The sequence below is a fragment of the Myotis davidii genome, unplaced genomic scaffold (genome assembly GCF_000327345.1).
Source record: "Myotis davidii unplaced genomic scaffold, ASM32734v1 scaffold197, whole genome shotgun sequence".
NCBI classification, from domain to species: Eukaryota; Metazoa; Chordata; class Mammalia; order Chiroptera; family Vespertilionidae; genus Myotis; species Myotis davidii.
In genome coordinates, this window is record NW_006291549.1 from 3,585,703 (window position 1) to 3,603,519 (window position 17,817).

General features: G+C 46.9%; 1 protein-coding gene across 7 annotated transcripts in view; it reads right to left on the reverse strand.

Moving 5' to 3' along the window:
• Positions 1-17,817, reverse strand: part of SLC24A2 (solute carrier family 24 (sodium/potassium/calcium exchanger), member 2) — a 226,149-nt gene that overhangs the window by 34,399 nt on the left and 173,933 nt on the right. For 6 of the 7 annotated variants that reach the window (XM_006764934.2, XM_006764935.2, XM_006764932.2 and 3 more), the window contains 2 exons: positions 7,074-7,172; positions 4,576-4,694 (listed from right to left, as the gene is read on the reverse strand). In XM_006764934.2, the coding sequence (XP_006764997.1) occupies positions 4,576-4,694; positions 7,074-7,172 (218 nt within the window). The remainder of the gene's footprint in view (positions 1-4,575; positions 4,695-7,073; positions 7,173-17,817) is intronic. The other variant, XM_006764933.2, reaches the window with a different exon arrangement.

A 17,817-nucleotide genomic window follows, 5' to 3' on the forward strand; every position in this document is an offset into this window, starting at 1 on the left:
GCCTTCGTTTCCTTTTTTTCTTTTTAAAGACTGCAGATGGTCTAAACTAGGGGTGGGCAAACTTTTTCTGTAAAGGTCCAGAGAGTAAATATTTTAGGCCTTGTAATCCATATGGTCTCTGTCATATATGCTGCTTTTCTTTCTTTCTTTTTTTAAAAGAAAAACATTTAAAGATGTAAAAACACTTCTGTCTCATGGGTTGTACAGGCCACATTTGGCCACGGACCATAGTTTGCTGATCCTTGAACCCACAGGCTCTTACCTCACTGATATGTATCTAGCCTTCTTCCACGCTGGCCTCCTAACCGTTCGGAAAGAGCTAGCTTCCCATCTACAAACCCGATGCTGCCACCGTCCCCCTCCCCCAACAGGGGAAGTTCAGACTGCTTGGGGGTGCCTACAATGCCCTTCCCAATCCACACACTTCCCCTTACCACGTCTACTGCACTGGTCTGCGCCACCATCAGCTCAACTCCTGCAGCGACTTCTTTGCTCTACTCTTGTTACAAAACCTTTTGCCCCCAAATCCGATCCCACTCCACAGCCCCAGGGGTCTTTTATCAGCGCAGGTCACATCTGGGAGCCTCCAATGGCTTGTTGCTGCCCTAGAAGGAAGTGAACTTCCTTATCATCATCTACAAGGTGGGCCAAGCGGAAGTGGCTCTTGTCCAACCTCATTGCCACGCTCCTCACTCCCTCCGCCTGTAAATAGTAGCCACGCTGACTTTTTTGTTCCGCAAACAAGCCAAGCTCATTTCTGCCTCTGTGGGTGCTGTTCCCTTGGCTGGCTCCTTGGAGTTCAGCCCCGGTTCAAACACCACCTCCTTGGTGTAGCCTTCCCTCATCTCCCAACCTAAAGGGGCCACTCCGCTGGTCCTCTCTTGCATCATCATGCTCTACTTTCTTCATGGCCTTATAGCTACCAGGAATTGTATCTTGGTTTGTCGTCGCCGTCTCTCGCTCTGCTAGAGCGAAGATGTGAGCATCTCCAGTGCCTAGCACATCCCTGAAACTGCAAACTTTTTAATTAAACAGCTGAAGAATTTCAGCCCAGTTTACTTTTCCTGGTGGATCTCTCCTCACTCTTCACCTTACAGTTCCGTTGACCTTCTCACCAATTGCTAACCATGAATTACCCTCTTAAAGTTTTACACCTTTGCACATATTTTCCTCTTGGTCATCTCCTCCTTCTCTGAGAGACAAACTCCTACTCACCCATCAATACCCAGCTCAAATGTTACCTCTTTTAAGAAGCTTTTACTAGTATACGTTCCTCCCAGAGCATTTTGTACAGACACTGGACCACAATGATTTACCTACCACAAAGGTTTACTTATTTACTTATTACACCCTGACTACCCCAAGCATATATATACACTAGTGACCTGGTACACAGATTCATGCACACTGAAAGGAAATTAATTAGAAGGTGGCCACCAGGGCGGGACTGGGCAAGACAGGCCAGACACATCCTGGAGCCAACCTCCCACGGTCCCTCCCCAGCAGGCTGCACCTGGAGTGGTGCTATGGCTCAAAGGGGGTCTGTGGAATGAGCAGGGTCCCTCAGGCAGGTGGGGTCCCTTGGCCTGGTCTGCAGGGATTGGGCCCAAACCAGCTCTACGACATCCGCTGAGGGGTCCCGGAGTGCGAGAGGGCACTCTACAAAGGTGCTGTTGTACAGGGTGTGTGCAGTAAACCAGGTTCGGGCCGACAGTGCCCCAGCAACAACATAGCCCAGGGCTGAAGGTGGAATCATGCGGCCCTGTGAGGAATCGGGCTCCCTCCTCTCTGGTTCCGGGGTGCGTCACCCGAAAACTGCCGCTGCCAAGTCACTGCAGCTCGGCAGCTCCTATTAGGGCATCTGCCCCTGATGGTCAGTGCGCTTCATAGCGACCACAGCAACTTATATGGTAAGTATGAACTTATAATATAAATAGAAGTACTTAGCTCTGTAACTCTCCTAATAACCCTAACGAGGCAGGTACTATTATTATCTGTACTTTGCAGATGAGGAAACTAACGTGAGGTTAGGTAACTTGTTTTGGTGGATCTGGAATTCACTACCAGGTCGCTCGGCAGCCAGCCGGTCCCGGTCGTGGCTCTTTGTCCTTGAGCTCTCAGCATATCAGGAGAAACAAATCTGTCCTGTTTCCCTGTGTGAGACCTGGGGGCTGTAGCTTTGCTCAGAGAGTGATCAGTTGGGATTCTCTCACTTCCCTGTTGCAAGGTGCTCCCTTGTGGGGGGCACAGATGTCCCTCTGCCAGCCAGATGGAGAGACACAGCGACCAGGCTGCCCTCCACACACCTGTGACTGTGCCGTCACCAAGGGCAACCAGATGTCCTTGGGGCCTTGCTCCTGCTGCCACATGCTGCTTATCCATGTGGACATAAGCCGCTCTGCCAGCTCACCCCTGAGCTAATGCGGAGGGACCACAGGGCTCTGGGCAGGAGGGTGAGAGCTCAGAGACAGAGGAGACAAGGGCAGAAAGAGCTGGTGCTTCCTTATCCTTTCCTTTAGTTATTGATATTCCCAGCTTCATGAGGCATCACTGACAAATAAAATCCTATATATTTAACATGTATGATGTGAAGATTTAAGTATATATTATGAAAAGCACAGCAAAGGAAACAATTACCAAAATGAAAAGGCAACCTATGGAATGGGAGAAAATGTTTGCAAGGCGTATATTTTTAAGGGTTAATATCCAAAATATTTAAGGAACCCCTACAACTCAATAGAAAAAGTTAAAAATAAATCCTGGTTAAAAAATAGACAAAGGGACTTAAATAGATATCTTTCCAAAGAAGACATTCAAATGACCAATAGGTATATGACCTATGCTCCACATCTTTACTCTCCTTTATGCGAAGAGGCTTTCCTTGCATTAGCATGTTTCCTAAGTGCAGGCCCCTCTGCCGCAGTGCATCCTGGGATGCAGGGGTAGAGCGTGCTGGGCTGCATCACCGCAGCTGGGCTCCTCTGAGGGCACCATAAGCTTTTCAGCTCACTGGGAAAGTCCTGCCTAGAGAAGTGGGTCTCAGACGTTAGCATAGTGCTACTCAGTGTGGTCCTTCGACCAGCAACATCAGGATGGCGGGGAGCTCGTTACAACAGCAGATTTGAATTTTAACACCGTCCCCCAGGAAATGCATAAGCATATGAAAGTTTGAGAAACACCCGCCTAGGTGCCTGATTAAAATGCGAGCTTGGGACTCCATGCCTCAGAAATTCCAGATGAGACCCAGAGACCTGACAAGTACCACCTACTTTTCCTTTCTGCCTGCCTTTCTGAGCCACTGCGGTACTGAGGCAGAGCTGCGCGGTGGAAGCAGTGCCGGTGCTATATTTGGACGGTCCTGAGATCAGACCTCAGCTCTGCCTCCTACAAGCGAGGTAATCCTGGGTTTCTTCATCTTGGGAAGCTTTAGCTTTCTCAAACACATCTAACGTGGAGACACTAAATGACTTTAAAAAGAATATTTTTATTGATTTCAGAGAGGAAGGGAGAGAGAGATAGAAACATCAATGATGATAGAGAATCACTGATTGGCTGCCTCCTGCACACCCCACACTGGGGACCGAGCCCTGAACCCGGGCATATGCCCTTGACCAGATTCGAACCTGGGACCTTTCAAGTCCACAGGCCAACATTCTATCCATTGAGCCAAACTGGCTAGGGTTCGGCTGTGGGCTTTAAAGGTGAGAACACATATAAAGTGCCCAGCACCGCATCTGTGGCACAGGGTACAACCACCAGGTCAAACAGATGTCCCCTGGCTGCACCACTGAATCGGGGCAGACAATACTAATTACTTTCAGCTGCAGGAGCCCAAACAGGGCTCATGGAGGTGTGGTACCTGTGGTGTCTCTGTTAATCCTCACCTTAAAGGCAGAGAAAAGATCAGACCACAGCAGCTATCTAACTTTATCATGCATTATGAATCACCTGGGAAGCAAGTCCAAAAATGCTGCTTCCCAGGGGTCCTGTTTCATCAGGTCCAGGGAATCTCCATTTTGTTGTTGTTATTAATCCTCACCTGAGGATATTTTTTCCCCATGGATTTTTAGAGAGAGTGTGTGTGTGGGGAGAGAGAGAGAGAGCGAGAGAGAGAGGGAGAGAGAGAGAGAGACATCAATGTGAGAGGCACACATCAATTGCCTCCCCCACACACGCCAAGCAGGGCTGGGGAATGAACCTGCAACCCAGGTACATGCTCTGGACTGAGAATCCATCCCGCAATCCTTTGGTGTGTGGCTGAAGCTCTAACCACTGGACACACCGGAGGGGGCAGGATCTATATTTTTATGATTTGATGCATGAGTCCTCCAACCTCACCCCGAGAAACCCTGGTTTAGAGAATATGTGTATTTGTTCAGTACATGGAGAGTGTGATGCACGCAGGGTCCTGGGCTGGTGCTGGGAAGTACACACACAGACAAGTAAGACCTGGCCTGGGTCCTCCCCGCTGGGAGCTGGGTACCAGGGAGAAGGTGGGCTCCGGGCTGCTCTACTAGGACATCACACGCAAAACCAACCCCAGCAGCCCAGAAAGGCCATGACCAGAAGCCGTACCTGGGCCTCCACAGCTTCAATGCCGTGGGAGAGGTTGCCGTTCTGCACGGGCTCGGAAGCATCACTGGATGGCGTCATTTCAACCTCTGTGCTGGTGCTGTTGGGGAGCTCGATTTTTTCTGTGACATAATGGGGACACACACAAAGAAAGCAAATGGCATCAATGGGGTAAGGGCCATACTGGAAAGAACACCTAAAATACTGGCCAAGGGAGACAGACGATGGATGGTAGTTTCTGAGGGGAGATCAGGCTGGGGTTGCACCAAGCGGCGAAGGTTTGTACCATTCCTCCCTGAGCGTTCTAGCAGACTCAGCCCTCCTGCGCCAGGCGAGCTGTGCAGGCACCAGCCAGGTCTGCCGTGCCCTCAGCGGGAGGAGGTTAGGAGCTCCCCAGACCCTCTGGCCCTGCTGGGTAGAGTCTTGGACTTCGGGAGACCATGGAGCCGTGTGGTTTCAGTGTCAGCGCCGCCGGGAGCACCAGAATACCCATCGGTATCAGACACGAGAGTGGCAGGCTGCTCACAGAGTATCAAATGCTTGTTTTTCTAGCAACTTCAGAAGAACCAACAATTTCTCTCGCTGGTAAAACATCACATAAAGTAATTGGAGAGTTACACAAAAATTGTTGGATTTGAAGTGGCCAAATTTTGGAAGTCATAGGGAAATGTTTGTTCATTTATGTATTTACTTGTGAAATATAGAGGCATAAAATATTTACATATGGAAATCCATAGAAATTCAAATTCATTTTATCTTCCCATATTTTTAGTAGTGACAGTGACATGCATGTGATGATCTGCTGTGTGTGGCTAGGCCAGTTTATCCCAGAAGCTTGGCCCAGTTATTTACTAAACTAAAAAATACTAAGTCTGGGGGAAAAGAAAAACTCTGCTTTGGGGAGTCTACTGGCTGAAGTAATACAACTTTAGGATAGGCCTGCAATGGTCAAACTTGACCCTAGCAATGCAGGGTGCTGGGTACCAAAATGGAGTTAAGATGCCCAAGAAAAGACATGAATAGATGAGAATAAACAACCTCCCAGGCATGATACCTAGCCGAGTACGTCTTAGCTAATGCCGTGCTTTTACATGGCAGGCTGGGGTCTCAGCACCAAAGAACGTGTGAAAAAACTTTGAAAAGATTTTGAACATAGATTTTGTAACTTTTTTTTTTTTTTTTTTTTTTTTTTTAGTTATAATGTTGTTCAGAGACCCAGTCTGCTCAGGAGCATCCTTGGAGTTATGTGTCCTACCTTCTCATGAAGGGTTCAACCCAAGTCTAAGGTCAGCCAGTTATTAGGAGAAGGACTGGGACTGAACCCAGGCATCTAAGTCTTGTACTGCAAGCTGCCTTATTCCACAAAAATCAACAAGTGGTGCAGAAAAATAGCTTGTGTAACTGAACTTAAATATCAGAAGCAAAACTCAGCCTATGCAGTTAGACTTTTGTGCTGTGGCTTTGCATTTTTAGAATACAAAAGCAAGATATGTTAATTCCAAATAATTAGTCCGAGTTCACAGAAGCATAAACAAGCAGAGAAAAAAAGATATAATTCATAATCCAACCCCAAGAAGTAGCTATTATTCATATTTTAGTGTATGTCCTTCCAGCTTTTTTTTTCTTTCCCTTCATACCCAATAGCATCTTGACTATTTCTTGGCCAAAGATTTCCCCTGAGCTGTAAGTAAGGTTAACAGGAGAGACAGAAACTCTTCTAAGGAGTCACATGTATTTTGAATGCAACACTGTTGGATTTTGTCTGCAGATAATTTTAGTATCTTGGGCAATGGCATCATTTATAGCATAGATCCAGATTAGGCTAAATTTAGTTTGAATTTAGAATTAGAGAGCTCTATTACAGTTACAGATGGGAGAGGAGGAACATGTTCCAAGTTAAGATAAGATGCCTGAATGTCCTCATCTAGCCACACAGCGCTCAGAAAAAGTTAGCCAGAAAAGACCTGGGCTAGTAGTATTTCGGACTTCCAGAGAAAGGGGAGGCTGTGGCATCTGGCAGGGACCCTGCCACTCAGTTAGGAGTCACCAAGTAAACAAGCTGGTAATTCGGTGGGTGTGCTTTAGGTGATGTCATACGTATAAAATTTGGTTAACAGGCAAGAATTTCAGAAGAGGTGCTCTCTTACTTCTTGTTAAATAGTCAATGATGGGTGGGGGTGTGTGTGTCCTCTTTATGTGGCATTCCTAAAGTAAAGTGATTTTCTAGTCTTCAAGGGAGATGCCTGGGTTAGGAGCTGGCTTTATTCCAGGTTCCTCACAGAATCATTTTCTTCTTCTTGGCGTTCCCCTAGGGCAGGAGACACAGAGTGTCTACCCATGGCCTGTACCCACCAGGGACACTGGACTCTGCCCGACACTCGGGACAGGGCTGAGCTGCAGGGGTCTGTGTCGGTGCTGAGTCAGGGGTGCACGGGACCCTGCTCTCTGCTCCCCTCCACGCACTCCAGGAAGGGCCCTGGACCAGGTCTCCCTGCACTCACCCACGTGATTGGCAGCCCCATTCTGCCTCTCGTTCTCATCCACCTGGCACTTCTTCTTGGCAATCTTGTGGAGAATGGAAGCCTTTTCTCTGAACCTCCCTGAAGCAAGAGAAAGTGGTGGGAAGGAAAGAGGATGAGGAGGAAAATGAAGAGAGGCCCGTGGCAAATGGCGAAGCAGTGGCAAAGCAGGCCCGCGGCTTCTTCAGGTCCACCGCGTTGTCACAGTGCCCTCGCCTTCCTGTCCAGTCCCCGAGCCCGTGTCCTGCAGGAAGGGCTCCCTTACCTGTGTGGGTTCTTCAGCTCACTTCTCTATTTGAGAATCTCAAGCTGCCAGCCCATAGACGAAAGGCTTCCCTTGGATCTCTTCTCTCCCTCCCAGCGGCTGACAAAGCACCGATCCCCTCCAAAACTCCCCCTGCTGCGAGATCCAAAACAACTCCAAAGACAGAGTGGCTCTAGGGGCACAGCCGCATCTCTGGGGTTAAATGCTCATCCCAGAAATGGCATTGACCATGGAAGGTCATGCCTAGGGATCCTTTGATTTGAATTTGGTTTTCAGATGTGTATCATAATGACCACTGCAGTATCTGAACAAGTCAGGAGCAAGCATCAGAGCTTTCCGAATCAGCTGCGTCAGCTGCAGTTAAAGCATCAGGGAGGCAACTGATTCCATTTTTTTTGGGGGGGGAGGGTTTGGGGCGAAGAATGACCAACTGAGCACAGCAAGCGATGTCTGTTGGTGATGAGATGCACAGAGAAAGGTGCTGGAAAACATACCAGTCTCAAAGTAATCATTTTAAACAGCTGTACCACAAGCATAATGCTTCATTTCTTTTCCATTATTGACATAATTAATGGGTAAGTGCATGCAACAAGCAGAGAAAAAAAGCATGCAAAAGTGTAGAGATTAGTGAACCATAATACGTTTTTCTTTCTTCTCTAATTCTCGATTTCCCTCTGCTGTCCTCCCCACCCCCTGAATATTCAAGGTACAAAGGAACCTTATTTAAAACTGATTATTGCTTTATTCATGACTCTGAAAACACCACCACCTCTCTGGTTTGGTAGCTGGGTTCTTTAGCAGCATATTAACAGGGGATCTCATTCTTCTTTTCCAGTTAGACCAACACCTAACCAAATCCAACCAAAAGCGTTTCTCTTCGCGAGTCTCCCAGGATGGCAGGTTGGCACCCACCCCTCCCCCAACCAGGAGTGGAAATCACGGGGTGTGGTCATAGTGGTGACTCGTGTAATTGGTTGGGAGCAACCGAAGCTGTGAAGGAGAGTGAGATCAGTTGCGTCCAGTGGTGAAAGTGACAGGGGACCGAGCTCTTTCTGCTCACACGCCCCACTAATCACAATCCTAGAGGCCTTGCTACCACGGAGGCAGCCTCTAGGGGGTGAGCACCTTAGTCTTGGCAATGAATGTGCTCCAGAGGAGCACCTCAAAGGAAGGACAGCACTGCATGGAGAGAGGTCAGCTGTGGCTGGGGCTTCGCGAGGCATGAGGAAGATGGATGAAGTGATGGGCGTGATGTCCCTCCCCGAGGGACGTTGAAGGCTGGCATTAGGTTCACCATGCTGAAAAGTTTTGGGCGTATAGTTGTTTCTATCTAATCTCCAAGGGAAACTCTGGGAAGAAACACTGGAAACAAAAGAAAGTCTGAGGACTAGGAAAAGGAGGAGGTAAAAGGGAACAAGAAAGGGAAGAAAAGGGAGAGAAAGATAAAGAATTCAAAGAAGGAGGAGGTAGGCTGGGGGCTGGGACTGTCTGGAGGTTGCCCAGGAAGTGTGGATGCAGGACCCTTTCCTGACTTCAGCCTACACGGGGTACTTCTTGTAGAAGAAACTCCCAAGAAGCCCTCGGGTCATCTACCAAAAAGCTCAGAAGAGAAAAAGGAAGCTCTGAAACTTTGCAGGAGATGATGCTTCTACTAATAAAACCGTTCTGTAGTTTCAGGGTCCTTCTTTGAACTGGGAACAGTCAGCAGCGTTATGACATAAAGATGATCAATCGCTGCTATTTAAAACTTATATATAAAATAGTAACGAAGCAAGAAAGCATTCCAAAGAGGAAACAAATAAGCCCGTGGAAATAAAACCTGAAATCGTCCAATCCAAGTAACGCCCCAAAGTCATGAATCCTGGCAGAGGCGGTCGATAGAAACCAGCTATTTTCCGTATGGCTTGTGGTCACCGGAACCGTCTCAGAGAGAAATGTTTATAAAAGAGACCCAAAGCATGGGAGGGGTCAGCCACTCTTTGTGCCAGAAAACGTCAGGGCGATGGTCACCGTCACGCATGGGATGGTTTCCCCAGATTTTCTAAAGGAGGTCTGGGAGAATAGGGTAGGAAATGATCGCAGATTTGGGATTTCGTAGGTTCTCAAACATTTTAACAGGTCATCTGGAGTTTTCTAGAGTGTCACCACTTTTCCACACGCTCTGTGGTGGCGGCACAAAGGGTTAACCCTCTGGGTGTGCCTGAGGCAAAGCTGCAGAGGCTGGCTCAACCTGTCCCCTTGAGCCTCCCTGATCGCCATTCTGCATTCTGAGTGCTGACAATGGCTGCTCCACAGCCGAGCAGGACTAACCTTAAAGACCAGTTTCTAAAACAGCAGCAATTGCAGGTCCAGCTTCAGAATGTAGCACCCGGGGTGCTCCTTGAGGATGGGGGGCAGCACCTGACGAAGTGATCACTAGACACCCCTGGGATCACCACAGGGCACCTTTTGAGGAAGAGGTTGATAGGACAAGAGTGAGCAGGGGCAGAAGCCATCACAGGACCTGTGACTCTCAAAGGGACCCTGGGGGTCAGAAGGCACACACCTTTAGGACCTGTTCAGCCTAAAGCCACAGCTGGGGAGGACATTAAGCAGGGTGCACGTATGTGTGTGTGTGTGTGTGTGTGTGTGTGTGTGTGTGTGTGCATGCGTGTGTGTGACGGGGACAGCACAATATTGTGATTGAATGGATGTGACTTGAAAGCAGGTAGATCTGAGTTGAAGCTTCGCCTTTCTTCCTTGCTCTGCTGGCTAAGTTTTGGTGAGTTCCTGAATATTTCTAAGTTTCAGTTTTCCTATGAAATAAGGATTCCGATGGCATTGGCTCATGAGTCCAATGCGTGGTTTAAGTGAAAACCTGTGGAAGGGGCTTACCACATGCCTGGCATTAAACGCAATCTGTAATAAAAGGAAAAAGAAAAAGGAACTAACAGAAAGCTCAGGGGCAAGGGTGACGTGGCCTTGCATTGCTCCAGGAGGACCCTTGCCATCTTCACCTTCTCAGTCCACACTTGCAGGGCTAGGGAATAAGCCACATCCTGACCTGGCAGGTGAAGCGTCCCGGGGACCGTGTCGGACTGGGGTTCAGGTTTCAGTGCGTCCTGCAAAGTCAGTTCCAAAACTGATTAGGAAAAGGATCCCTTTACATCTTCCTGAAATTGAGAAGGTCAAGGTGATGGAGCTGACCTTCGGTGTTTTAAACACTGACACCTTTGCAACCTTACAAAGGAAAGATGCGATCAGCTTTTCCCCATCCCCTGTGCAGGCAGAGAACGCAAGAAACTACTGCGGCCACACAACGGATCCGGGGAGGCTCCAAAGAACTGAGTGATTTTTACCTCCCAGAGTTTTAACTCCTCTCTGTTAAAACTCAGGCTCTGAATTTCAAAACGGGGATCGTAAGAATACCCATCTCACATGGTTGTTGGAAGGCTCTAATGCGTTAACACACATCATGGGTTTAGATGGCTGCTGACACAGTAAGTGATCAGGAATTTACTCCGGAAAGCGTTATTACTGTGGAAGTGAGTGACAGGCCATTCTTCCCATAAGTTACTGAAAATAAAAAAGACTGACATTCAAAACTGAATCGACGATAGGCAGCCTCCGGGGCAGGAGACTTAGTTGATAAGGGATTGCTTCAATACACTATTTTAGGCCCGGATTCCACATTGGCATAAAGGTTGATGCCCACAAGGAGGCAGCGACGAGAGAGCTAGGAACAGGTTAGTTTTGTGCCTGGGGATAAAGAATCAAGACCTTTTTGAGTACTTTTCGAAGAGAGTGAAGGAGAGATTTTAAAAACATGTTTTAAGGCAACCTTAAAAAATATACTTTGTTTCAGTGTAAACCCTGAAAGTGTTGTATTGTTAACGAGCAACAGATATTTATACACTTAAAATCTCAAAATAGCAAATTCTGTTTAAATCGTGAGGCACCTCTGTCAAAACTTAGTGGCAATTAAATTTTTTTTAAAAAAAAACTGATTTCAGAAATGAAGGGAAAGACAGATAGAAATATCAATGATGAGAGAGAATTCTTGATTGGCTGCCACTGCCGCCCCCCCACCGGGATGGAGCCTACAACCTGGGCACGTGCCCTGACTGGGAACTGAACTGTGACCTCCTGGTTCACAGGTCGACACTCAACCACTGAGCCACGCCACCAGGGCCCTAGTGGCAATTTTAATACAGTTCACTTTGGTCTGCAATTTGCAAGAGAATACCGGCTGAGGTCTCCTGGAGAGCAGCGCTCAAGGGGTGGCAGGAAAGGATCCAAACTTAAGGGCCTAATGTGAGTAAGAACAAATTTTGAGAAACCACCGGAATTAAAATCTTTGACTCAATCACTCTGATGGAAAACAGAAGCCCCAAGCTGCCACATAAAACAAACGCAGGAGGGTCTGTTCACCCAAAGGAGATGGATTTTGCTTCTGTTCGGCCGATAATTAATCGAACGGGCCCCTGGAAATTCCTGACATCGTCCCCACCACACCCAGAACAGGCAGTGTCACAAAGGAAGCCTGGGGCTGGCGACCAGATGAGCTCCTGGCTGACGCAGAACAATCTGAGCATCAGCCACACAGGGAGGTGGGGCGAAGGGGATCTATAGCAGCAAAGGGGGCGCCCACAGGCACCTTGATGAGAGGCCTCGGTTTGGGAGAAGAAAAGAAAAAAATGGAACAGAAGGGGAAACTTGAACATGGCGTATTTGAATCTATTTTTGTGCTGTCAGTTCTGCCTTTCCTGCGTCTGTCTTTGTAGCTTAAAGAGCAAAAGTGCACCTGAACTTTCCTTCTGTTTGTTCCTGGACTTTTTTATTCTTTCTGGAAGCACAGACGCTAGTCAGGCAAACCTCCCCTCATCAACCCGAGAAGCCAGGCAACAGAACTGACGCGGCAACAGCAAACTCTGACCTTGGGGTCATGCTGGGCTCCTTCTCTACACCCCATACGCAATCCATGAGCAAGCCTATTGTGTCTATTTTAAAAATATTTCTGAAGCTGTATCCCCCACCCCCCGCCCCTCCCTCCGCAGCATCAGATCTGGCCGGGATAATTCTGCTAGTCTCCTAGCTCATCTCCCCTGCCCCCTTTACCTCTCCATCCCCAGGCTGACCTCATCCCGGCATCCTTAGTAATCAGTCAATCAGATCATGCCACTCATTTTTCGGTGCAAAATCTGGCAGTGGCTCCCCAGGTCAGAGTGAAGGCCAAAGTCTTCAAAAGCATCTGTAAGTTCTATCCAGGGAGATGCATCGAGACCACCCTGCCTCCCCCGCCCCTCGCCTAGCTCTCCTGCTCCAGCCGCGCTATTTCTAGGAAACACTGTGCGCTATCCCACTGTGGGGCGGTGGCATTTGCTGGTGCCTCTACCTGGAATGTTCTTCCTCCAGAGATCCACTGGGCTCCCTCTCAACTCCTACAAGTATTTGTTCAAACGTCACCATCTCCTCAAGGCTTCTCCGAGCAGCCCGTTTACATTTGCAGTTTCTCTCTCAGCATTTCCTATCCACATTTATCATCATCTAATGGACTACATCTTTATCACTCTTCATCGTTTGTTGCTTTCCATCAGTAGCCACGTCCCAGGAGGACAGGGTTTCTGTCAGTTTTGTTTACCATCCTATCCCCAGCACCCAGTAGGACTCAATAAATCCTGGTTGTGGTTTCCAGGCAAACAGATGAGGTTGTAACTCTCTAACATGCTTCTTGTTGGCTAATGACCCAAAATAAATCCTTTCAGGTCTACCCAAGTCCATGAGTCCAGTGGGGCTGAGAGTCCACAGGACCCCAGGCACTTTCTGGAGGTAAACAGGAGAAAATGGGGTGGACTAGACATTCACATTCCAGAGGCGGAAGACAGGGGCGCACCATCACCCCTGGCTGCACATCACCTGGGACTCCAAGGTGAGGGCTGCAAGGAGCCTTAGTGTTAGAGGAGGCAGCGCAGTGAGCAGGGCAGAGAGCAGAGCAGGAAGCTGGGCTTGGGCTCCTCATGGTCAAGGCCTAAGGCCCAACGTGCAGCTTTCTCCATCGATTCCCACACCCCTCCTTCCCAGGTGGAAAGCCATCATCGTTCTCATGGCACTTGGACTGTACCCCTGTCACAGCCCTTTTCTCAGTTTGCTGCCCACAGGTCTGAGTTCCCCACCAGAGGGCAGGCCTCTCTGGGGAAGGAACCTTCTCTCTGCCATCTTTGATTGCCTAAAGGAGTGTCTTGGAATAATGATTGGCCCATCACATGCGCTCACTGAATTGCAGTGGAGCTCCCTAGGGAGTCCGAGCCTTCCTTTAAAGTCAGTGCAAATGACAGACAAGCTTCCACTCTGCAAATATTAACCGAGCCTGCTCGGCACCAGGCAGCGTGTGGGGAGTAAGGCAGACCCAGGGGGTACCCCGGCAGAGTTAACAGCCTAGAGCCAGAGACAGACAAGAGACAAGGACTTAAGATTCATGCTCTGATGGTGCGGCCCTCCCGCAGGGTATCAGAGAACAGTGGAATCAAGACACTACCTCGCAGCTTGAAGGAACAAACTCCTTTTCCATTCTATACACTGTCCACGTAGGGCAGCAGATTCACCTAATGGAATCGGGTCTGATTTTTATTCTTAAAAGCTAAACATTAAAAATAATAAATTCATCTTAAACAATAAACTCCAAGAACATAGAGTTCATTTATCCTTACATCTGTTTTTGAAGTGCAGCCTCTAAATTATTTTTTCTAATTTTTGTGAAGCATCATGGAAAACCATTTATTATAAGACTACAGTGATATTAATGGAAATGAAACTAGTGCTGGCATGAAGCATTTTGTAAACTGTCTTTAGTAAATGTTTTGTGAATGTGCCACCTAATAAAATGATTAACATAATTTAATTGCAGTTATATTTATAGACATAATCAAAGGACTAGTCCCTGTAATTAATGAGAATATATATATAACTGTATCTCAAGTGGTGCCCAAACACATCATATAATGAAATGAAGCAGCCACATTTCCCTATTAAGGATTTTAAAAATAATTTTCCATAATAGCCTTCGGAATCACATGTAATGAGCAGATCTGTCGACATGTAAATTGGTTCTAAGATCTCTCCCAGCAGTTACTTTATCATTGGAAATAGAGTGTTTTCATAAATATTTTGGAAGATTTCCAATGCTTTTCAAAAGTTGACATCTTAAAGATCAATATTTTGTTATTTCTTCTAATTTCTTTCCTCTCCAGGGTCTTTGCCTAATCCATCTTTTTCTATCTTCACTCCTTCCCTTTCCCCTCAGCATAGACTCATGCTCAAGTTTCTCTCAACTTTCTGTTGACTAGAGATTAAAAAAGGCTCTGGAAAAACACAGGTCTATGCTGGTACTTCCGTGTCCTATGGTTCCTTTTTTCACTACTTATCTCTGCATCTGGCATTTGTCAGCACAACTCCACTAAACCTTCCCTCGGCCACCTTTGCCTCCATGTGATTGGATGTCCCAGTGGCATCTGATATTCCTCACCCCTCTGTTTGAAATCCTCTTTGATTGTCAAGGTCTTCCGAGAATGCATCTTCCACGTCACTATTCCTCCGGACTCCCTCCTTGCTCTCTCTTCCTCATCCTCACATTCTCTCATAGCACCTAGTGGACCACTAACCTGCACAGTGATGATTCCCAAATTCAGATCTCTGGCCCAGGCCCTCTTACCCAATGAACTTCTGAGCATCTATATACTTGGAAGTCCCTCTGATGGTTACACTCAACATGCCTCAAACCCTACCCATCATCTTTCTTCCTAGGAATTGGCTCTGCTGTTTGGATTTTTATTTTCCAGCCAACACTCACTCTCATCCAATAGTTGCCACGTCCCTTTTGACTCTACCTTTGACCACTTTAGATCCAACTTTTCCAGCCTGGATGTGGATTATAACCTCTTAGTTGGTCTCCCAGTTTTCAATTGCATTGCAAGCATTCCTCCAATGTATCCTTCACAGGATTTGGAATGCCCCACACTTCTTATTTGCTTGTGTTATTCCTTTTAGACTCTTGCTTTAGGCATCTTATCTTTCAGGAAGCTTTTCCTCAGCCCCATTTCTGGGTGAGGAGAGTACCCTGGCCCATTTCTCTACAGCGCCCTGATCCCTAGCCTGTCACAGCAGTTATCACAGAACCTCAGAGGCATTTTACTGGCCATCTCCCCAGCTAGTCTCTGGGCCCCTCATGGACAGGGATGCTGTTTTTCATCCATCCACCCATCCATCCATCCATCCATCCATCCATCCATCCATCCCCAGTGCTTCCTTCTTAGGCTGTCCCTCAGGAAGTGTTTATGAACATAACAACATTAACACACAACAAAGAAGGAAGTGCGTGTGTGTGTGTGTGTGTGTGTGTGTGTGTGTGTGGTGCCTGGAGTGCCTGCTGCGTGAAAAGCTATTCAGTTTACTTTCCCTTTAGGGGAGAGGAAGAAGGAAGGGCCGGAAGCACGCTGCAGGAAACTCACAGATTCCCTTCTCGGTTAACACTGTGATTCAGTTTCCAAAGTCTAATAGTGTTTACAGTTAATGTTTGTCTTTTTTGAGACTCTGATTTAAAAAAAAATAGGTAACTTAATCAAGATCAGGCAAAACTGGGATTTTACAAATCAAAAATCCTCCCAGCAGGTGTCAGATGTAACACACACTGCCTCAGCAACAGGGCCACTGCGCTGCCCTTACCTGAGGCCGGCCCTGCTGGAGAGCTAGTGCTCTTTCTCATTTTAGGTCACCTGCTTTGCTATTTTGGGAACTTAATTTTCTGAACAATTCTATCTCATATACACAGATACAAATGGCTCCCACACAGAAATTCTCAAAGGGGTTCGTTTGATCTCAGCTTAGGAGCTCAGAGCCAGGCAGGGGCTGCCAGATAAAAGGTTTGAATGGACGTCTTCCTCTTGTTCCCATCCCCTGCACCCTGAGGGAAACGAATAAAGACTCACTTCACTAAGGCAGGTCTCAGATCCCAAGATTTGCCAACATTGAGCTCCCATACCACCTATTGGGTGCAAAGATCTCTTCTGAGTCAGTTTGTTCGAGCCCATTTCTTGGGTATGTCTCTGCAAATGCGTTGTGATATCTAGTAGATTAATAATCTACTCATTTGGGCAGAGTTTTGATTTGTTCACAGCACCTGGCAAATAGTACGTGCTCAGTAAATATGTGTTGAATGGTTACGTTGGCTTATATGTTAAAAAAAAAGGAACTTAAAAAAACCCAGTTTTCTTATGATGAGTCTATCTATTACCCAATTGTTTATCGTGATGCAAAGTGGAAGTTTTTAGGTTTGGCTAACAGTTATTCAGTAGCAGCCATACTTCATGTATATGCATCCTGTCAGCTGGATGTCACGCGTCTGCAAATTGTCAGTTAATCTGACTTTCTATATTCTGTTTTTTTGAATCCTCAACTTTACATTGCAAACAGATAACTGTGTATCTCCCTTGAAACATGGGCTTGTGGCAGAAGTGTGAACATGTGCTGAGAGTTCTTAACTAAATGACTGAAGGATTAGGCCCCTGACTAAAATGAGATGATTCGGTTCAGTTCAGATTTAATCAGAAGAGAAACTTACCATGCTTAACTGAACATGCCAGCCTCCTGGTAAAACATATCCCCACTTTTTTTTTTTAAAAAAGAGAAAGCTTCATGGGGGAGTGGGGAGAGTTATATTATCCTGTATAATAAAGAGCTAATATGCTAATTAGACTAAACAGCAGAACAACCTTCCAGACGAAGCCCGAGCTGCGAGGGTCGGCCGAGGCAGCTGGGTCTGCAAGAGCCGAGCCCCTTGCACTAATTTCGTGCACTGGGCATCTAGTTAATATATAATAACAGTATTCAAGTATGACTGATGAAGGCAACTTAACATTTTCAGCTCTAGGGGTGTCAGAAACAGACAAAAAAAGCACCCACAATGTGCCTTCTGCTGCCACTTAACACCGTCTACATATGCAATATGGCCAAAGCTGCCTTTGTTTGCCAGGTCCAACCTTTCTGCTTTTACTGCTGCCAGTTGAGATCATGGGATTAAGATGCAATGAGTCTGAAAAGCTGGATGTATTCTAAGTAGAAGACTTCCTGGGTGCTGGTTTTCAGGAAGACCGTGGATTTACCCACACAGCTGGTTTGGTCTTTCTGACAGATTTGATGCTGGTTACTAGCTGGTTAGTCTGGTTATGCACATTCACCGGGCTGCTGTCTTCCTAAGACCCATACTTTTAAGAATACATCTCAAAAAGTAATGTGGTCAATAGCTGGTGAGTTAAATATATATATAAATTTTATAAATATAACACAGCTGGTGGTCTTTCTGACAGATTTGATGCTGGTTACTAGCTGGTTAGTCTGGTTATGCACATTCACCGGGCTGCTGTCTTCCTAAGACCCATACTTTTAAGAATACATCTCAAAAAGTAATGTGGTCAATAGCTGGGGAGATTT